At 44.5% G+C, this 21,102-nt stretch overlaps 1 protein-coding gene across 1 annotated transcript in view; it reads right to left on the bottom strand.

Annotated features, from left to right (window-relative positions):
* RNF213 (ring finger protein 213) overlaps positions 1-21,102 on the bottom strand; it is a 142,137-nt gene that overhangs the window by 60,158 nt on the left and 60,877 nt on the right. The window contains 11 exon segments of the mRNA XM_055579591.1: positions 750-4,355; positions 5,035-5,190; positions 5,408-5,601; positions 6,255-7,410; positions 8,236-8,403; positions 8,509-8,649; positions 14,287-14,504; positions 16,234-16,396; positions 17,252-17,841; positions 20,334-20,471; positions 20,874-21,047. Of these exon segments, the coding sequence (XP_055435566.1) occupies positions 750-4,355; positions 5,035-5,190; positions 5,408-5,601; positions 6,255-7,410; positions 8,236-8,403; positions 8,509-8,649; positions 14,287-14,504; positions 16,234-16,396; positions 17,252-17,841; positions 20,334-20,471; positions 20,874-21,047 (6,704 nt within the window).

The raw sequence follows: 21,102 nt of genomic DNA, 5'->3' as shown, positions 1-21,102 counted from the left end.
TGTATCAGGCTTTTTTCCCTCCCTCTCAGGCAGTGGGACACATTTCCACACACATTTCTCCATCTCCTCCTCTATAAGAGAAAGACAGAACTCCTGGGTGCCACTAATAAGACCCTCCATGAAGTCACTCCCACCATATCTCATCCCCATCTATCAGCACTTGCAGCCTTGAAATGAAAGCTTCATCAGTGATTAATTCCTGGTTTCCTGCACAGATAGGGTTTTTAAAACCTTGATATTCTTGTTCAAGTAGGGCCCTCTGCCTATAATACCTTCCCAATCATATTTTACAATCAGCTTGATGGTCATCTCTTAAGATGGGTTCATGTGACCACATATCCTGATCTGTGTTGCTCCTCTTTGCCTCTGTGTATAACACTATCATACGATATCAACCATACCCATTCATTAATGTCTTTCAACCTTACACTGTATGATGATCAAGGACAAGCCCTGTACCAATTCATCTCTATATCCCCAGAGTCCTTAGCACTACTCAGATGTGGTATTTCATCTGCTAAGATAAACCCTGTGCACAGCCCTGCACAAAAATGGGCACTCTAAAGTTAGTTAAACTGAGTATGTATAAATATGTAGGTCTCCTTGCACTTGCCATGAGAGGAACAAAAAGTCTAAACACCCTCATCTATGGTTCCTATACACTGAGCTTGCAAAAGAGCTTGAGTTCTTGATGCTAGGGAGTCAAGGACCCTGAGGTAAAAGAGGAAAAGGGTAAAATATATAATCACCTCTGTGAAGATGGCATGGTGTTTTGAATCCATTGTGCAAAGATGAGCTTGGAGGAAGTCTACAAAGGAGTTATGTTGTTGCTGATAACAGTATTCTTGCAACAAGGATTCTGTGAAGAGGCCTAATGCAGAAGCTTTCAGCCGAGCCACAGCATCAGGGGTGGCACAGTCCAGCAGCACTGACTTGGCCTGCTCAGAGACTTTCTGGTAGAGTTCATCAGTCAAGACCTCGTGCCCTAGCTGCTCTATGACCTGGAGCACCACAGAGGCACACGTGTCTGAGTGGTACCCAATGAAGACGTCAGAAGGGCTGTATTTGGGTCTGGCTAGAAACTGCTCAGCTTTCACATCTATAAACTTCTCCACCCAGACCTTGAGCTCTTCCACGATATTCTTCTGCCATTTCTCCAAAACAGTGTTGATGTCCAGATAGTGCTTCTCCAGCCGGTTAATGAGGGGGATGGGAAAATGTTTGTAGACGACATCTTTCTCCTCAATGACTATCAAGCGGAAGTCTGGGTGAACCCGACATTTGACCCGATGGGTCCCCAGACCAAGGTCCACATACTTCTGACCGCCGAGGTAGACGTAGTATTGATTGAGTGCATCGTAGAGGCTCTCATAGAGGTTCTGCAGGTTGAGCAGCACCACCATCTTGCCGGTTTCCATGCAGATCTTTACTCGGTTGATATTTCGGCAGATCTCGGTGTACTCCTGATCTTTGGGAAAACTGGATCCAAAAATAATCTCTGGTCGGTCTGTAATGAAGAACTTCTGCTGCAGAATCCGCAGGGCCACATAATTTCTGGTCAGCACAAGCAGGTAACGGGACTCAGAATCATCCAGCTCTCTGCCATGCATCTTCTGAAGATGGCCGTATATGTTCTGGTGGATCAGCTGCATGGTGCTGACTTCCTCTGTGTACTTTGCCTCCGGTATATTGGCTGAAAAAATGTCCAGGGCATGGATGTCGTCTTTGCCACTGAAGTTCCGAAGGATAGCATGTGCGATGTCTTGAGGGGAAGGCTCCTTATTGGAAGCTTTTGCTGCAGCAAAGACCATTTTGATGAGGCTGTAGTAGTCACGAAGCCCAAAGAATTCCTTGTCCTGACTCTTACACACTGTTTCGTAGGCTTTGGCAAAGGATGTGAAGTATCCTTGGATTTTTTCTTGGACGAGGGGCTCTGAAGCACAAATTCCCTTGGCGCTCTCAATGAGCTCTCCTTTGTTGGGGCTGCCACGCGACACAAATATACCCCGGTTCATCTTGGCAGGATCCAGGGCCCAGTTGGAAATGCCTATGAAGCCAACTTTTTTGTGGGGGGCAGGATCGTCTTCAATGCATCCATCTTCCAGCAATGGGTGTAGCACCTTCAGGGGCATTTTGGGTGAGTCTTCTGCTAGTCCAACCTCATCTAACACCACGACGGACACATACTGCTCAAGGTCCTTCCCCTGCTGGAAACGGGCACACTGCTTGAAGGTGCCTATGATGCCCTGTGGGGTGGAATGTGGACTACACTGGAATGACACCAGATGGACCTGCTTCAGGTTCTGGAAGAGATCCGAGTGTGCAGCCTGGCCTTGCATGGCATCTGCCACGATGGTCTTGGCAAGAGATTTGGAGCTGCCGGGCTTGCCCACCAGGAAGAGAGGAATCTTGAGCTCGATGCAGATAACCATCATGAAGACGTTCTCCTTCAAAGCCAAGTTCCTGGCGATCGTTTTCCTCAGAGATACACCATTCAGAAAAAGATCCTGGGTTCGTGTTATCTCATCCAGGATAACCCTGCTGTCATTATACGGTGCTGGAAAGAACCTGCAAATGGCTTTCCGATAAGATTCCTTCACCTCTAAAGAGGCATGGTAACATACCCCAACGGCAAGAACCAGGGACCAGAGGACAGGATCTCTCTCAAAGTCATTTTGGATGATCCCAGTCTCAGAGAGAAAGGAATCCAACTTAGACAAGAGCATCTCACTGTGGTCGTAAAACCATTTGAAAACTTTCACACAGCGTTCTACATCCCTGAGGCTGACAAAGCTGCATTCATTTTGTCTTTTCCTCATGAAACCCTGAGAGGCAGAAAGCACTTCCGTGATTACATGAGTCTCGCTCTGCACCATCTCAATGGACTTCACCAGTCTCTGGACAATCTGATGGATGTAGAGCTTTTCTGCAGAGTCATTCAATTGTCCAAAGTCCCACACCAGGGGGATCAGGCTCGGTGGCAGAGCGTGGACACGGTACACCAGCTGCCTCAAGGGAATGGAGCCAAGCCTCTCGGCCGTCTCTTCTGCACTAACCCTGTACCCCAAGCCGGCTGACTCCAGACGGCAGATCATCTCCTGGGTGTGCTTCCGGTAAGGGTTGCAGGCTGCAATGATATGCAAGCCAGAATTCTTAGCCAGGGGCTGGCCACCCACTGTGTGGTCACACAGGACCTCTTTGATGCAGCTTATGGCCTCTGTGGTGTTGGCTTCATCGAAGAACAAGATGGTGTCCAACTGATATTGGGCCTTATTGAAGTGGGCCAGCTCTTCAGCCTCCCTGACCTTGGAGTAGATCATGTCAGCAGTTGTTCCTCCGTGGACCTTGACCAACTTCATGGTTTCAGCATCGACACCCCCACGCCGCAGGTCACTAAGGAATTTAATGAGTCTGGTTTTCCCACAGCCGGTTTCTCCCATGATGATGACGGGGATGCCGCACCGGAAACGCATCTCAATGGCAAGGATCTTCAGCATATTGTCCGTTGTAAGCTCGTATGTTTCATCAGGGTCAGTGGCCCACTGGATACCCAATGCCAGGCACAGTTTTTCAAGTTTCTCATGCCTGGGCAGCTGGTCAAAGTCAACGTTGAAGGGCACCCTCTGAAGCAACAGTCCCTGGTACAGTTGCACTGTCATAACATCCTTCTTGATTACTTTTCCACTCAAGCGGTCTATGGCATCAACACCACCATTCTGGTTGGATTGAAAATGGAAACCTATGAACGTCATGGACATGTGGTCACTGTTGAAAAAAACGTATGGGTGGGGCTCCGACTCCCACCTCTTCCGGAGAGAGAAAGGGGCAAGGTCTTCTTCTTCTTCGATGTTGTCCGTGGTGACTGTGTACTTCCCTGGACTTTGGTCAGATGTGTGAAGTGTAGGTGTGGCGAAATCTCGGGCCATGAAGATCATGAAGGTGACCACAAAGTTCTTGAAGCCCACCAATGTGTCTTCAACAAGTCTGGGATCACAGAAGACAGAGGCCTCACAGTCTCTGAGCTGGTAGTTCAGGAACTGCGCAAAGTTCTGAAGCTCCAACCAGGATGGATTTATCACCCCACAGTAAAACAGGAGGTGTTGGATGCATTCGCCAGGGCTGCCCTCAACAGAGCCTTTTTGGTACTGGAATGTGTCTAGGTTTTCTTTCTGATGGAACCGTCTTAGGTATTGGTAAGGTCTCTGGAATATTTCACTACAGAATGCTCTCTGATCCATTCCTGGCTCTGCGCAGCTCTGTTGATGATCCAGCGCCATGTCAATCACTTCTTTGGGAGGCCTGCAGGTCACCTTGGGGAAGATGTCTAGAAAATTGAACTGGGGGACTAGTGTACTCTGGAAAGGAGAGACACAAATGAAATGAGTTATGGCTGAATTTCCTAAAAAATGCATTAGTGTTTTTATCCTCAACAAGGTCTAGACTGCATGGGCCTTTATGAAAAATCACTTTTCATGAAGGGATTTTTGTAGATTCCTCTTTGCATGTGGTGATACCTTTTGCATATTCAGGCATCGTATGAGCTGCTCTGTCAATCACAAGCCCTTTCCCACTCAACCTCTTAGAACTAAATATCTCCATCAAGTACATACATGTGTGTGTGTTTGTACATGTGTGTGAGCATGAACGTCTCTTTTGTTAAGAAATTGATATGATGCAAATCTCCTTCTCATGTTATCAGTCATTAAGAAAGATGGTGCTTCTCTTAGCAAATGAATTCTGAGCAAATGAACTCTACATTCTGAGCACCACTGGCACTTAACCCAGATACACAGCATTCATCCCAAAGAGAACAAAACAAATCTAAGATAGAACTAATTAATAAACACTATTACTATAACAAAAATTATTTTCTATTTAAAATAATTTCATTCCACTTATTACTTTAAAATAAGTTTAAAGATTTTTCTTTCCTAACACCACACTCAGCTACTTTGCTAAGGCAAAAGTGGGGAATCACAAACATGTATCAAATCCCCTGCCTCCAGAGTATCATGAGAGTACCCTGATACACACCAGATTTGAAGGCCACCGTGGCGGTGTCAAATTCCCTTCCAGGATTTCAACGATATATAAGTGGCATGGATTCCGAAGCCACATCTTCCCATTTACATCCATTAAGTATTGGAGAATGAGGAGTTTGAAAAGAAACACCCAAATTCCATTCCATACCTAAGGATAGAATCATGTAGGTCTGTAAATACTTACATGGAAGACACTAGTCTTCCCAACCCTAAAAACCCTCTTATACAGCTCTTTGATATGATGCTGCTGACTATCAATACATGTAGAAAGAAGAAAGTCTTTACACTGGGGATAGGGTGGGGCAGGATGTGGGAGCTGTGTCTATCCCCACGTGGCCCATCAGCTAGAACCTGAGGGCACTTACTGAAGAGGTCACGTCAAAGTGGAATATCACGGGTCTCCTCTGATACTGGGCATCTAGGAAAGGCAGAAGGGACCTCAGGACTTCATTCTCATTCACCTGAGGGTCAATCAATTGAATAACTTTTAGAGGCACTGTTTCTCCATTAAACTGCATTTTCAGCTGGCTGTGCAACCTCTTCACAAAGAGAGACCTTCCTGTTAACATGAACATATGAAAATTAGATGCCAGGGCTGCAGATCAAGAGTGAGAATGTCCAGAAAATCACTTTTCTTTGTACAAAATTAAAAACTGATGCAACCTAACATCAGCTTAAATACTTGAGCCCTCAATTTCCTTGCTGTTCCCCACCCAACAGCCCTGCTGCTTCCTGGGACTAAGGATGGAAGTCTGAGAATGGGGTCAGGACAGCAGAGCTCGCTTCATGGGGGAGAGGAGCGAGTGTTGCTGGACAGAAGGGAGTACCATTAAAGGGACGCAGTCAACAGAATGGAAATCATGATGGTGACTGAAGGTGGAGGCATCTGTTTTTTCTCAAGAGAGAGGAAATATACCTTGTCCTGATCAGGACCCTCATCAACCCCAAAGTAGTCAACTGACTTAAAAAAGAGAGAAAAAGAAAAAACAGCAGAGAAGTCAGTTTAAAGGAGAAAGATCGTTCAGCCAAGCTGGACAAGGTGAGAAAAGTGTCCCACTCCAGTGCAGGGCCTTATAACTTCAGGTGAGTCAATCCTCCAGGGACTTAGTTCCCCACCAGCAGAAGGGCTTATCTGAGCTCACCTCACTCCCCACTGGACAAGGAAGGGCCATCAGATGGTCCTGGGACCGGGGACTCAGCAGCCATTATTACCTACACCCGCTCTCTCCGAGGCTACGATCCCAACACACATGCGGTCCTGGAACACGGAGGCAGCTGACGGGGTCTCTTCTGGGACTCGGAAGTGGTGAGCCAGGTAGGCCTGGATGTCCTTGAGGGGCGCCTTGGGGGTGATGAGGACCTTGTGCTGGCTGAAGGCCGAGGGGAGATAGCAGTGCTCCTGCTCACAGTCACAGACCATCACGAGCCGGTAGTGCTCCCGGTGGGGCTGCGTGCACAGCCTCCGGAAGAGCGCCTCTGCCCGGTAGGCCACCTCGTAGCTCAGCTGGTCCGCATACAGCAGGCTGTAGACCCCAAGTCCCTGGTAGCCTGGAGTCAGGCAGCGACGCAGGAGCAATGCCACCTCCTCGAATGTCGTTTCTGGGGTGCAGAGCAGCACTTCATCGTAGGTGGGCAGAGGCTGGTGTGGGGTCTGCATGTAGATGGCCAGGGTGGCTGGCAGCACCTCAGAGTGGCCACAGAGGACAAGGTTGGGCTGACCCTCCTGTAGACCGTGGGAGAGCTCCCGCTGCACAGGGGGTCCAGCCATCCTCGCCAGGTGAGCCAGACAGTGGCCAAGGGCCTCCAGGTCCAGGCAGTGAGGCAGGAAGGCACGCATGCATGTCATTGAGCATTTCATGATGACCCTCAGCTTTTCCACCAGTCTGGACTCAGAGAAGGGCAACAGTGGCAAGTCTTCCACCATTGTTCTCTCCTGGTGGGTGTTGGCCATTCCACTGGGCCCCCTGAAGGCCTCTGAGACATCCCTTGGGGTGCAGTTGCCTTTGATGAAGGAGAGCATGGTGAGGGCAGCGTCACTGGGCGTCTCCCTCCCGAGCTCCAAGCCCAGGTAAACCAGCTGCTCAGCAGTGTAGTAGTTGAGGTAAAAGTGCTCAGCTCGCTTCTCTGCCATGAATCTCTCCCAGTGGCCCAGGAAGTCCTCCAGCTCCCGGCAGAGGGCTTCCAGCAGCTGGACAACTGGCCCGCCCTCCACCAGTGGGCTCACTAGCCTCAGACAGAAGTCCAGCCGAATGGAGGCATCCTTTAGGGGGGTGCAGTATACCTCGGCTGACCAGGCCCTGAACAGCATGTTTCCAGCAGAGTAAAGGTTTATGAAAGACTGGACAAGCCTCTGTACATTGCAGAACACCTATTGCAAATGGAAGCAGGAGGCAGATATCAGAGCTGACTGCAGTGAGAGGACACATAATCTAGAATAACACAAACAGATTTATAATTTGAAGGGCTGGGATTCATGTCCTCCATGGTTCACCGTGTGATCTCAAGCACTGATTAATCATGGAAGGTCTTCCTTCCTCATTTCCATAGTCTCTCTTTTAGGAAGCAATACATTGTACAGATAAAGGATATTGTTTATGAAGTATAAATGATAATTTATATTTCTTAATTCCCTTATGCTGGGAAAGATTGAAAGTAAAAGGAGAAGGTGGTCTCAGAGAATAAGATGGTTAGGTAGCATCACCAATTCAATGGACATGAATTTGAGTAAACTCTGGGAGATAGTTAAGGACAGGGTAGCCTGATGTGCTACAGTTCATGGGGTCCCAAACAGTTGGACATGACTTAGCGACTGAACAACAACAATCATAAAGTATAACTGAACTTTACAGAAAGAAATCTTATAATCAAAAGGAGAGACTGTTACATAAATTGATATGCCTTTATCATTGTGGTTACTATGGATTTTGATGAACAATGTCCATCTACATCTTTAAGTATTTGGGGATGCTTGCTGATATACAGAGTAAGTGGACATCTCTTTGGGTCATGAATTTGGAATACATGCAGTCTGCAAGATCCACTGACTCCACTCTCCATAGTTTTAAGAGCAGAGTGATTCCTTTGAATTACAAACTCAATCTCTTCTGACTTCCCAGGCACCTCAGCAGTGAGAGTGCTCAGCCCAAACAGATGCGATTAGGACACTTGCTCCAACGTAGATACAAATCCTTACCTCGGAAAATACCTCTACGACTTCAGCATTGCTGTGTTCTTTCTTGCCAGACATCAGCATCAATTTGTTCAAAAGCTCTTTCAGCTCTTCCGAAGAGTAGTCTCGCTTCTCCTTGTGGCCTTCCTGACCCTCGGGAAGGATTAAACGAAGAACTGTGTCTGGGGAAATCTGTGGAACAGGGCACAGTCAGAGGTCGATTTGGGGAGGCAGAAACCCCCTGATGAAAGCAGCCGTAAGAGCCTCCTGCAGCTGTGCCTGCGATGTGAGGCTCACCTTTTGGCCATCCGTGGGAGCCTTGATCACATAGATGCCTCTGCTGTTGATCGCTGTCGCCAGGGACAGGGACGAGAGCTCCACAGACCCATGACTCTCCTTCACTGTCTTCAGCCACTCGAGGTTCCGGGCGGAGTCACGCTGTCAGGACAGGAGAGAAAATGGGCCGAAGCTTAGGCGTGATCTTCTTCCTGCCACTCTCTCCACCTCTGCCTTCCAGGGACAGACGCCTCCTCCCCTTCTCTGGCCCAGTGCACCATCACCCACAGGGGAGGCGCCCCTCATCTGCTGCCCACCACTGCCACGGGCTTTGGCTCTCCCTCCTGGGTCACGCGCTGTTGCTGCAATGGCTGTTCCTCTGTGTTCCCACCCAGTGCCCTGGATATGTGGATGGGGAGCGACAGGCATGAACTCAGCTCTCTGTGAGAAGCGGCCTTCAGCCGGGCCCCTAACCGGGGATAATGCTGGCTGAAACAAGCACGTGAGCTCTGTGAGCTCCTGCCATTCCTCTTCCGCTCCTTCACCCCTAGTGGGGCCTCAGCCACCCTGTTACGCAAATTATGTATTATGAGCTTGCTGGTGCACCCTGCAACTGACCTGGTGCTGGTGGTATACTTACACTGAAGTATTTATTTTTTTCTGATTAAAAATGAATCTGTACCAACTGTGGAAAGTATGGAAAATACCAAAGTGTATAGAGAATTAAGTAACAATTACCACCATTCAGAGAAAAATACTGGTAACATTTTAGCTCATTTCCTTTGCATCTTTTCCCCTCTTATGTTTCCATAGTAGAGATCACCCATATTCTTGTTGTTTAGTGGCTAAGTTGTGTCTGATTCTTTCGTGACCCCATGGATATAGTCATCCAGGCTCCTCTTGCCCATGGGATTTTCCAGGCAAGAATACTAGAGTGGGTTGCCCTTTACTTCTCCAGGGGATCTTCCTGACCTAGGAATCGAATCTGAGTCTCTTGCATTACAGGAGGATTTTTTTTAACCTCTGAGACACCAAAGCAGCCCAGAGATCACTCTTAATTACATGCAATTTTGTATCCACTTTTCTAATATAATAGGACAAAGAAAGCATTTCCATATAGGATGAAAAGCTATTTTTAAACATCCTTTTAAATGGCTGCATTAAAAACCTGCCATGTAGATAGCAGAGTAAAAGGACATATACTTGTCTACTGTGTGAGCACCAAAATTGCAACTAGCTGTTGAACACCATCAACAGGAGGATGCTGGAACCCACCAAAAAAAGATACCCCACATCCAATGACAAAGAAGAAACTGCAGCAAGACAGTAGGAGGGGCACAATCACAATAAAATCAAATCCCAAAACCACAGACTGGAGAACAATAATACCATTGAAGTTCTTGCACTATTGTGAAGGTTCTGAACCCCATGTCAGGCTTCTCAGCCTGGAGATCCAACAAAGAGACTAGGAAGTCCCAGGGAATCTGGCTTTGAGGGCCAGGAGGATTTGACTATAGGCCTTCCAGAACACTGTGGGAACAGAAACTCCAATCTTTGAGGGCACAAACAAACTTTTGCATGCACCAATACCCAGAGGGAAGGAGCAGTGACCCCACAGAAGACTGAATCAAAACTATCTGCTAGTGTTGGAGGGCCTCCTGTGGAGGCATGAGATGGCAGGGGCTCACCATACAAACGGAGGCACTAGCTGGTCACCCTTGTCATAAAGCCTCTTAAGACTTCGCCATCAAAGTTAACCCTACCATAGACCCTGGGCTTCCCTAGTAGCTCAGCTGGTAAAGAATCTGCCTATAATGTGGGAGACCTGGGTTCGATCCCTGGGTTGGGAAGATCCACTGTAGAAGAAAATGGCAACCCACTCCAGTATTCTTGCCTAGAGAATCCCATGGATAGAGAAGCCTGATGGGCTACAGTCCCTGGAGTGAGAAAGAGTTGCTGACTAACTTTCACTTTCATAGACCCCAGGACTGGATTGCCTCAGGCCAAATAACTACCAGGGAGGGAGTGCAACCCCACCCATCAGCAGATAATTGGATTAAAGCTTTACTGAGCAAATCCCTGCCAACCAGAGCAAAACCAAGATTTTCCCATCGCTAGCCCCTCTCATTAAAAAGCTCACATAAGCCTCTTAGCCTCATCCATCAGAGGGCAAAACCATATTACAGAAAGTTAATCATGATGAAAAAGCAGAAAGTTGTGTCCCAGATGAAGAAACAAGATAAAATCCCAGAGAAACAACTAAATGAAGTAGAGACAGGCAACCTTCCAGAAAAAGAATTCAGAATAATGATAGTGAAGATGATTCAGGATCTCAGGAAAATAATGTAGGCAAATATCAAGAAGATGCAAGAAATGTTTACCAAAGACCTACAAGAACTAAAGAACAAACAAACAGAGATGAATAATGCACTAGAAGGAATCCATAGCAGGATAACTGAGGCAGAAGCACGAATAAATGACCTGGAGGACAGAACGGTGGAAATCACTATTGCAGAACAGAAAATAGAAAAAAAGAATGAAAAGAAATGAAGACAGCCTAAGACATCTGGGACAATATTAAATGCAACAACACTCTCCTTATAGGGGTCACAGAAGGAGAAGAGAGAGAGAAAGGACATGAGAAAATATTTGAAGAGATAATAGCTGAAAATCTGGGAAGCACAGATAGTCCCAGGAAGGATGAACCCAAGGCAGAACACACTGAGACACATTGTAATCAAACTGACAAAAATCAAACAGACATAAAATATTAAAAGCAACAAAGGAAAAACAGCAAATAACATAGAAGGGAACTCCCATCAGGCTATCAGCTGATTTCTCAACAGAAATTCTACAAGCCAGAAGGGAATGGCATGATATTTTTTAACTGATGAAAGGTAAGAAACTCCAACCAAGATTACTCTGCCCCGCAAGACTCGCCTTCAGATCTGATGGAGAAATCAAAAGCTTTCCAGGCAAGCAAAAGTTTAGAGAATTCAGCATCATGAAACCAGCTTTACAACAAATACTAAAGGAACTTCTTTTGGCAGGAAACACAAGAGAAGGAAAAGACCTACAGAAAATAAACCTAAAGCAATTCAGAAAATGGTCATAGGATCATCAGTTCAGTTCAGTCACTCAGTCATGTCCAACTCTTTGCAACTGCATGAACTGCAGCACGCAGGGCCTCCCTGTCCATCACCAACTCCTGGAGATCACTCAAACTCATGTCCATCGAGTCGGTGATGCCATCCAGCCATCTCATCCTCTGTTGTCCCCTTCTCCTCCTGCCCCCAATCCCTCCCAGCATCAGAGACTTTTCTAATGAGTCAGCTCTTCACATCAAGTGACCAAAGTTTAGGAGTTTCAGCTTTAGGTGAAATTTAGGTGTTCCTCCCAAAGAACACCCAAGACTGATCTCCCCTAGAATGGACTGGTTGGATCTCCTTGCAGTCCAAGGGACTCTCAAGAGTCTTCTCCAACACCACTGTTCAAAAGCATCAATTCTTTGGTGCTCAGCTTTCTTCACAGTCCAACTCTCCCATCCATACATGACCACTGGAAAAACCATAGCCTTGACTAGATGGACCTTTGTTGGCAAAGTAATGTCTCTGCTTTTGAATATGCTATCTAGGTTGGTCATAACTTTTCTTCCAAGGAGTAAGCATCTTTTAATTTCATGGCTGCAATCACCATCTACAGTGATTTTGGAGCCCAAAGAAATAAAGTCTGACACTGTTTCCACTGTTTCCCCATCTATTTCCCATGAAGTGATGGGACCAGATGCCATGATCTTCGTTTTCTGAATGTTGAGCTTTAAGCCAACTTTTTCACTCTCCACTTTCACTTTCATCAAGAAACTTTTTAGTTCCTCTTCACTTTCTGCCATAAGGGTGGTGTCATCTGCATATCTGAGGTTATTGATATTTCTCCCGGCAATCTTGATTCCAGCTTGTGCTTCTTCCAGCCCAGCATTTCTCATGATGTACTCTGCATATAATTTAAATAAGCAGGGTGACAATATACAGCCTTGACATACTCCTTTTCCTATTTGGAACCAGTCTGTTGTTTCATGTCCAGTTCTAACTGTTGCTTCCTGACCTGCATACAGGTTTCTCAAGAGGCAGGTCAGGTGATCTAGTATTCCCATCTCTTTCAGAATTTTCCACAGTTTATTGTGATCCACACAGTCAAAGGCTTTGGCATAGTCAATAAAGCAGAAGTAGATCTTTTTCTGGAACTCTCTTTCTCTTGCTTTTTCATGATCCAGCGGATGTTGGCAATTTGATCTCTGTTTCCTCTGCCTTTTCTAAAACCAGCTTGAACATCTGGAAGTTCATGGTTCACCTATTGCTGAAGCCTGGCTTGGAGAATTTTGAGCAATACTTCTACTAGCATGTGAGATGAGTGCAATTGTGCGGTAGTTTGAGCATTCTTTGGCATTGCCTTTCTTTGGGATTGGAATGAAAACTGACCTTTTCCAGTCCTGTGGCCACTGCTGAGTTTTCCAAATTTGCTGGCATATTGAGTGCAGCAGTTTCACAGCATCATCCTTCAGGCTTTGAAATAGCTCAACTGGAATTCCATCACCTCCACTAGCTTTGTTCATAGTGATGCTTTCTAAGGCCCACTTGACTTCACATTCCAGGATGTCTGGCTCTAGGTGAGTGATCACACCGTCGTGATTATCTTGGTCGTGAAGATCTTTTTTGTACAGTTCTTCTGTGTATTCTTGCCACCTCTTCTTAATATCTTCTGCTTCTATTAGGTCCATACCAATTTGTCCTTTATCGAGCCCATCTTTGCATGAAATGTTCCCTTGGTATCTCTAATTTTCTTGAAGAGATTTCTAGTCTTTCTACTTTTTCTATTTCATATTCAGTGTTTCCATTTCATTTAGTTTACGTTTTCCAATTTCTCCATCTCTTCTTTTTTTATTTATGTTCTTTCTCAAGCCTTTATCAAGTGCAGTAGAAAAGTTTTTGTATACATATGCTGTGCTATAGTCACTCAATCATGTCTAACTGTTTGTGACCCCATAGCCTGTAGCCAATCAGGCTCCTCTATGCCAGGCAAGAATACTGGAGTGGGTTGCTATGCCCTTGTCCAGGGGATCTTCCCAACCCAGGGATCAAACCCAGGTCTCCTGCATTGCAGGTGAATTCTTTATAGTTTGAGCCACCAGGGAAGTCCAAGAATACTGAAGTGGGTTAGCATATCCCTTCTCCAGGGGATCTTCCAGACCCAGAAATCGAACCAAAGTCTCCTTCATTGCAGGCGATTCTCTACCAGCTGAGCTACCAGGGAAGTCTTTTGTGTGTGTGTGTGTGTATGTGTGTGTGTGTGTGTGTGTGTATATATATATATATATATATATATGTTTTAGAAAACTTAAGATTTTTTGCCTACGTAAAAAATTATGACATTTTGATTCCACTTGTTTGGCTTAGTATGAATAGAATGTTAGATTTCTAATTAAAGAATAGATATGCAGCAAGCAACAAAAGTTTACTGTACAGCATAGGGAACCACAGTCAATATCTTATAATAACCTATGATGGAAAATAATTTCAAAAATAGCATATGTGTATTTGTATAACTGAATCACCTTGCTGTGTACCTGAAACACTGTATGTCAACTATACGTCAACTATATATATATATATATATACATTTAAAATGACAAACACACAAAAAACCCTGCCATGTGAGTGTGCAATATTTGCAATTGTGCCCCTAGTGTTTCTAAGTGATGCTTCACTAAACTTAACCTGCTTTGGAGCCAGAAATAAGACTCACCAGTTTCGTGGGCAGGTTGTGGTCATTATCCAGAGCCTTCCACAGATCTTTCAGGTGTTGCATGAACTCATCAAAACCCGCACTGGTGTCCAGATTATAGAGCAGGGGTGTGTAGCCTTGCACAGCATCATGGAAGCAAGCCACCCGGTCCACGTCAATGTCATTCTCCCCTGCAGAGATGGAGGCCAGGTCCACGAACACCTTCAGCTCGGTGATACCTGGGGCAGAAGAGGTAGATGAATGCAGGGCTACCCTGTGATGACAGGAGCCCCAAATCTGGAACAGTGCTCCTTACTGATGCTATAAGTGGATATTTAGTGGATTTTAGGGTTTTATCCATTTTTTGCTTTCAATAAGAACCTGAGGCCTTTTTCTTTTGCCATTTATGTTGATATTCTGACCAATACCTGACCTTACTGAATAGCATCAATGTCTGGGCATTATGCCAATAGGGATTTTGTGAGTCTTATTTCATGTAATCCACATTATATTGTCATTTAATTATAAAAAAAAAAAAAACAAGCTTAGATGGTACTAGAATTTCTCAGATAGCACTAATGGTTTAAAAAAAAAAAAAACAAAAAACAAAAAAAACCTGCCTGCCACTGCAGGAGATGCAAGAGAAAGGGTTCAATCCCTGGGTTGGGAAGATACCCTGGAGAAGGAAATGGGAACTCACTTCAATATTCTAGCCTGGAAAATTCTATGGGTTGAGAAGTCTGGCAGACTACAGTCACAAAGAGTCAGACATGATTGAGCAACTGAGCACACACACAATGTTGAGCTGGTAAAAAAAACATGTTGACAGTTATCTATAAAAAAAACTGCTGCTTGCTAATCAAAGCTGGGGCATTGCAATAACCTGAAGAGCCCACAGCTGAAAGCAGTGAGGCTGGGATGAGATAAGCACGCAGCCCATCCCCTGTCCCTTTACATCATGGCCACCCACCTTCCTTCTTTCCTGCCTCTTCCCTTCCTCCATGAATTAATTCTGCCCAAATCACCCAAACCACAGAGCTGAAAATACTGCCAAACCCATGCACAAAGACAAGTAGATGTGATTATGTCTAGACAAGGTTGCCTTGGCTTCTAGTAAAACTCAACAAGAAGAAAAAGCTAAAGGGACACAATTTTTAAGAAAATGATGCTGCCATTCACAGCAAGCATCCAGAGTGAGAGAGGAAAAAAGTAGCCAAGGAAATAGCTTTTACACCAGCAAATGAGTGATACTGTCTGGGTATAAATTCTATCCACAACAACTATGCACATCTCACACATTTACCTAAAGAATACAGATGAAAACTTGCTAAGAGACTAACTCTTAATATTTCAATCACTAAAAGGAAAGGAAAATTATGGGATGTTATCAGTTCAGTTCAGTTCAGTCACTCAGTCGTGTCTGACTCTGCGACCCCATGAATCGCAGCATGCCAGTCCTCCCTGTCCATCACCAACTCCTGGAGTTCACTCAGACTCATGTCCATCAAGTCAGTGATGCCATCCAGCCATCTCATCCTCTGTCATCCCCTTCTCCTCCTGCCCCCAATCCCTCCCAGCATCAGAGTCTTTTCCAATGAGTCAACTCTTTGCATGAGGTGGCCAAAGTACTGGAGTCTCAGCTTTAGCATCATTCCTTCCAAAGAAATCCCATGGCTGATCTCCTTCAGAATGGACTGGTTGGATCTTGTTGCAGTCTGGGAGCTAATTATCATTACAATGGTAATCATATGACAATACATAAATGGATCAAATCAATGTGCCATACACCCTAATTTTACACAATACTGTATGGTAAGTATATTTCAATTTAAAAAATGCAGAATGTGTCTCACAGTCCTTTACTCAGAACATGATCAAGGGAGTGACTGCCAATAAGTTTAGGAAGAACACCCTGCGAACCATCTAAATACTCTCCAGCCTTCTGGCCACCACAGTGTTGGACTGTACCTCTGAGAGCCTCCCGGACCCAACCGATGAACTCCTTCCTCTGAGACAGCTCCTTCAGACACTGACATCGGGTCTCACTGACATCCTGCAGTAGTTTTTTGGCATGGATAATGTGCTGGTTGATCTGGTTGAGGCTTTCATGGCAAATTTTGTCCAAGTCAGTCTAAGACAGTCATCAAAGAGAATTGTCAAAGACAGTCTGCAAGACAAGGCAGTATGTGGGCTAGAACTGGCTCCTGGACCCCCAAGAACAGCAGTGCTGACCATCCCAATAGTCCCTCCCAAAAATCATCCAGGACTGACATGTACATGAAGCTCTTATCCCAGATTGGACACTGTAGCCACCCTTGCTGTCCCCCCTTCATCCACTGTAACCACAATTCCTCTACATCTAGGGATTCTGCTAAGAAGAACCCAGCTAGGTGCATCTTATAAGTTTTCTTGTTTTCTAAGTAAAGAAGTGAAGGACCATGACAGTGACCTACTCAAGAACATGCTGCTGGGTTTCAAGCTTATGTAATTCCAAACTTTGGGCTAAATTTTAGTCATCATCACACCTGTCCATGCAATAATATAGATCACCATATACCTTAAAAATGCCCACCAAAAAAGTCAGAAGGCAAAAGACTCACTTCTTAATTGTAAAACAAATAACTTACCACATAACACGCCGAGTCAAGCCCTAGATGTGGAAAGCCAACAAAACAAATGGCTTTTTTTGCTTATGGAACCTAAAGAACTCAGGACACTCTTTACAAATACCTGATAACTAAAGAAGGATCATTGCCTTTTCCTAAATTCATGATCCTCCCGCTCTAAGGAAACCCTCATAAGCCAAAGAACGAACAGTCACACTATTGGTAAACAAAGGTAAAAACAAATATCTTGACATATTTGGGCATCAAATAATACAAATAACCCTGAGGAATCTGTGAACTCACCTTGCTCAGTTTTTAAAAGCAAGAAGCCCAGGATCCTTGCCACCCTTATGCCCAGGAGTCCCCAGTAAATAACTTACAAAGCTTTGTAAGGTGTGGAGAACACTGAAGTCACCAGTCAGGCCCAAATTCTCTTTGACCTCCAGGATGACCTTGGCTGAGTCGACAGCCTGATGCAGGTGATGGTATTCCTTGATCTGCTGGACTCGCTCCTTGATCCAATCCTTCTGGTCTCTGGGATCCAGAGCCCACATGATCTGGAGGTCTTCAGTTAGGTCGCTGTATTTATTCACAAAGTCCTTGAAGATAACATCGATTTCCCCAAAGGTGACCTCCCCTGACTTCAGATCCTGATACAGTTTTGTAAATCTTTTGAAACAAGGACAATACAAATATTCATATACCACCTCAGGCTGAAATATCTTCCTTTCCAAGTTCTCTCCTGGCTCACTCAGCTCCTGTGCGGCTTCTGCCCAGAAGATCTGGAAGATGTGACTGTGCTTTAGCAAATATGCTTTTTGGGCCATTTCTTGGACTTTGAGGCTCAGGTTATAATGTGTTGCCCACGTTGAGTCGATGGAGGTGGCTGACAAGCTCACTGTCACAACTTGGTTTAACTTTTTCCTACTGAGGTCTTCTGAATGTCTTTCAGCAATCTCTCCAAAATCCACTTTTGAAACCATAAGAGAATGTCAAGTCAAACTCTATTCACAATATCATTTTACTTTCCCAGTTTTCACTCCCCTTGCTGCTCTTAAGGTAATGCAAGTGAACACACTTAGTGCATTTGTTCTCAGTGAGCGTCCCTAAATCTCCACCCTCGCCTTGCTCATCAGTTTTCTTGACAAAGAAGGCTTTGCAATTTCTGGGTGAAGATGACAATTTGAAATCTGCACGTTTCCATTCCCTTCCCAAATCCTGCTGCAATGATAGAACTGAGATTGTTTTTCAAAAGCCATAAAGCAACAAGGCTGTAAGTATAGTAAAGGAGACCACAGCAACAAAACTTTGGAACTTGAAAAGCAGATGTGTTGAGGGTAAACAATGTTTCAAGCCCGAGAACTTGGGGTCTTAGCCCATAGTGGGAAATCCTGAGATTCTGCCAGGTGTCTGTCATCACAGAATTTCCCACATGCACAGACCCTGGCTGCAGACGCTGGAATTTGGGAGGTGGTGATGAAATAAGGAGGACTGGGCTGAAAGCCTGCATAACAAGTCATCAAACAGGCTCATTTTCATTCCAACCCATTCCATCAGCAGGCTGATGGCACTTCCTCCACCCTGGCATGCAACAGGTAATTTATATTCTAGAGAGGATAACACAGAGGGCTCTCTGGATTGGAGGCCTCAGATACACGGAAGAATAAAGGCATTTCCAGACACCTATCCATTGTCAGGAAGCTAACGGTTGGTATGTGCCACTAAATTTAAGAAGCCAGAAAGGAGAAGAGAGGACATAGGGAGTAAAAGGAAGGACTGGGGCTAGATATGCATCTTGGATGCTGAGAACCTCCAGCCCTCATTTCTGTCTTGACTTTTAGAGACCTGGCAGGCAGCCTGATATCTTCCAGGCAAGAGACTGGTGATCTGAGCAGCCCAAGAGAGAAGAGCTAAAAATACAGGCTATTTCAAAGCCTAGCCACCCCACCCTCAGAATCTGCCACCAGGGCGTTAGTCCCTTCTCTTAATATAAACAGATAAAAAAGAATTCTAGACAGAGGGGCAAAGGCTTAAACAGGAAAAATAGACATTAAAACATACCAAGAAATAAAAGCAATTTGGAGGAAAGAGAAAACTACTTAAGAAAAAGAAAACCTCTAAATCAAAAATATCAAATATCTTGGAAAGATATGATACTATAACCATGAACCAGAATAGGATAGTATGGAAAAGTGATCACAAAGCAAAAAGAGTTCTTGTAAATTAAATACAAGTAAGAAGAGAAAGTTAAAAATTTAATGGAAAGCATTGAAGGAAAATTGAGGAAATTGCTCAGAAAACAGAACAAAAAGCACAGACACTGAAAATAGGAGAGAAAATGTATGGAAGTTAGATGAATATTCCAGGAGGTCCAATATCCAACTGTGGATTCCAGCAAGAGAAAAGATAATCACTTAACTAACACAAGAAGTTTCCCCAGAACTCAAGAACTTGGATTTCTAGATTACAAAGACCCACTTAAGTATGCCCAGTACAGCAGATGGGAAACAGACCCATTCCAAGGAACATCATTATATTTCAGAATAAGGGGGACAAAAAAAAAATCTCAAGAGCTTCCAGGGAGAAAATATGTCATCCACAAAGGGTTAGAATCCCAACCGACTCTAAACAGTGACCCTGAGGAGAAAATGGAGCCACGAACCCCAAATCCTGAAAGAAAGATCTGCACCAAAAAACAGATCTCCTGTGAGGGCAGACGTTTTCAGATAGGCAAGAACTCCTGGGCCCCTTACTCAGGAGAAACAGAGTTTGTATTTCACTAAAACACAGGAGTGAGAGCAGGGAGACATGACACCCAGGATACAGATCCAGCAGAGAAGAGAGGCAAGATACCCCTAGGATAGCTTATCTCTGGTTTGGCGAGATTCTAGCTGAAAAAGCAAATGGATCTCCTTTTGAGGAAATTCAAACAGTTGGTAAAGAGTCTGGCATTGTACTAAAAAAAAAAAAACAAAAAAAAAAATACGTTGAAAACAAAACACAGGACAAGATAAGAATTTCAAATCTAGAGAAGACAGTTTGCACAAGAAATGGGAGAGAATCACGGTCTGTTTCATGGCTCAGGCGTGAAGAGTGCGTTTGCACAGATGTGACATTTAAACCCTGAGGACTGATCTAACTCAAATTATGATAAAATTGGAGGAAAGGAAGATAGGAAAGCCTATGTGATAAGACAGAAATTTGAACAATGAGATTTAAATCCTAATTTTCCATAAATGATAATGTTTAAACCTGAATATCAAGAAGCATGCTATTTTGAGCTATGTCAGTAGTTACCAAAAAGTTTTTAACGTTATTAAAAATTAACACATTAGAAAAAGCCTCCCCCCTGCAAGATAAAGGGCTGCTACTGTGGTATGTTTTTTTAAATCATTTTCTCCTTTGACCTTTCTCCCCTGGGGACCTTTCAATTTTGTTTATTTTAATGCTTAGAAATATTACCTTTTATCAGGTCTTTTACCCTCCCACACAACTTCAGAAGAGAGTCAACGTATGTCTTCTCTTTCTCTAGAGTGTCCAGTTCTTTCTTTCTCAGATTCAGAGTGTCTTCTTTCTCTTGGGCTGAAAGACCTTTATCCTCTGCGGGGAAAAAAGGAAAGGAACCCAGTAGAACAAATATCCATTTTGTAGCAAGCCATTTCTCAAACTGCCCATGAATATGCCCCACATGCTGGGCTATGTGGAGGGTGATGCCAGGGGCTGCATGCATGGCCACTCCAAGACATCCCCGTGTCAACAGCATGGAATAAAAACAACAAGTGCTCAATAAAAACAAGTGCTCTGATGTGGTCAGTATTTTATCACTTTTCCAATATTTTCCTGAAGATTAGAAGTTATCCCCTGTCAACTTTCTGGTGAGAAGAGCCACTCATCATAAAGACCACAAAGATCACCTCTCTATAAGACACACAGGCAAACACAGAAACTTTTCAGCTCCTAACCCCTTAGGAACTTGAAGTCACATCTCAACTTGATACTTACTTAAATGCCAGAGGTCAAGGAACTGATTCATGTGTTTTACAATCAGTTCCAATTGTCCAACTAAAATTGTTCCATTGATGAGGTCACTTGTAACTTTTGTGAACACAGAGTCCGCAGTGGCCATCAATTTCTTGCCTTCCTTGGTAATATTTGCTAATATTTTCTCATTGGTTCCTGACCAAGGTAAGAACAGAGTTAAAATGCTAGGCACCCCACTTCCTTCTCACAT

This window comes from Bubalus kerabau, chromosome 4 (assembly GCF_029407905.1).
Source record: "Bubalus kerabau isolate K-KA32 ecotype Philippines breed swamp buffalo chromosome 4, PCC_UOA_SB_1v2, whole genome shotgun sequence".
Taxonomy (NCBI): Eukaryota; Metazoa; Chordata; class Mammalia; order Artiodactyla; family Bovidae; genus Bubalus; species Bubalus kerabau.
The sequence above is the reverse complement of the archived record's forward strand: the minus strand, read 5'-3'. Positions and strand labels throughout refer to the sequence as shown.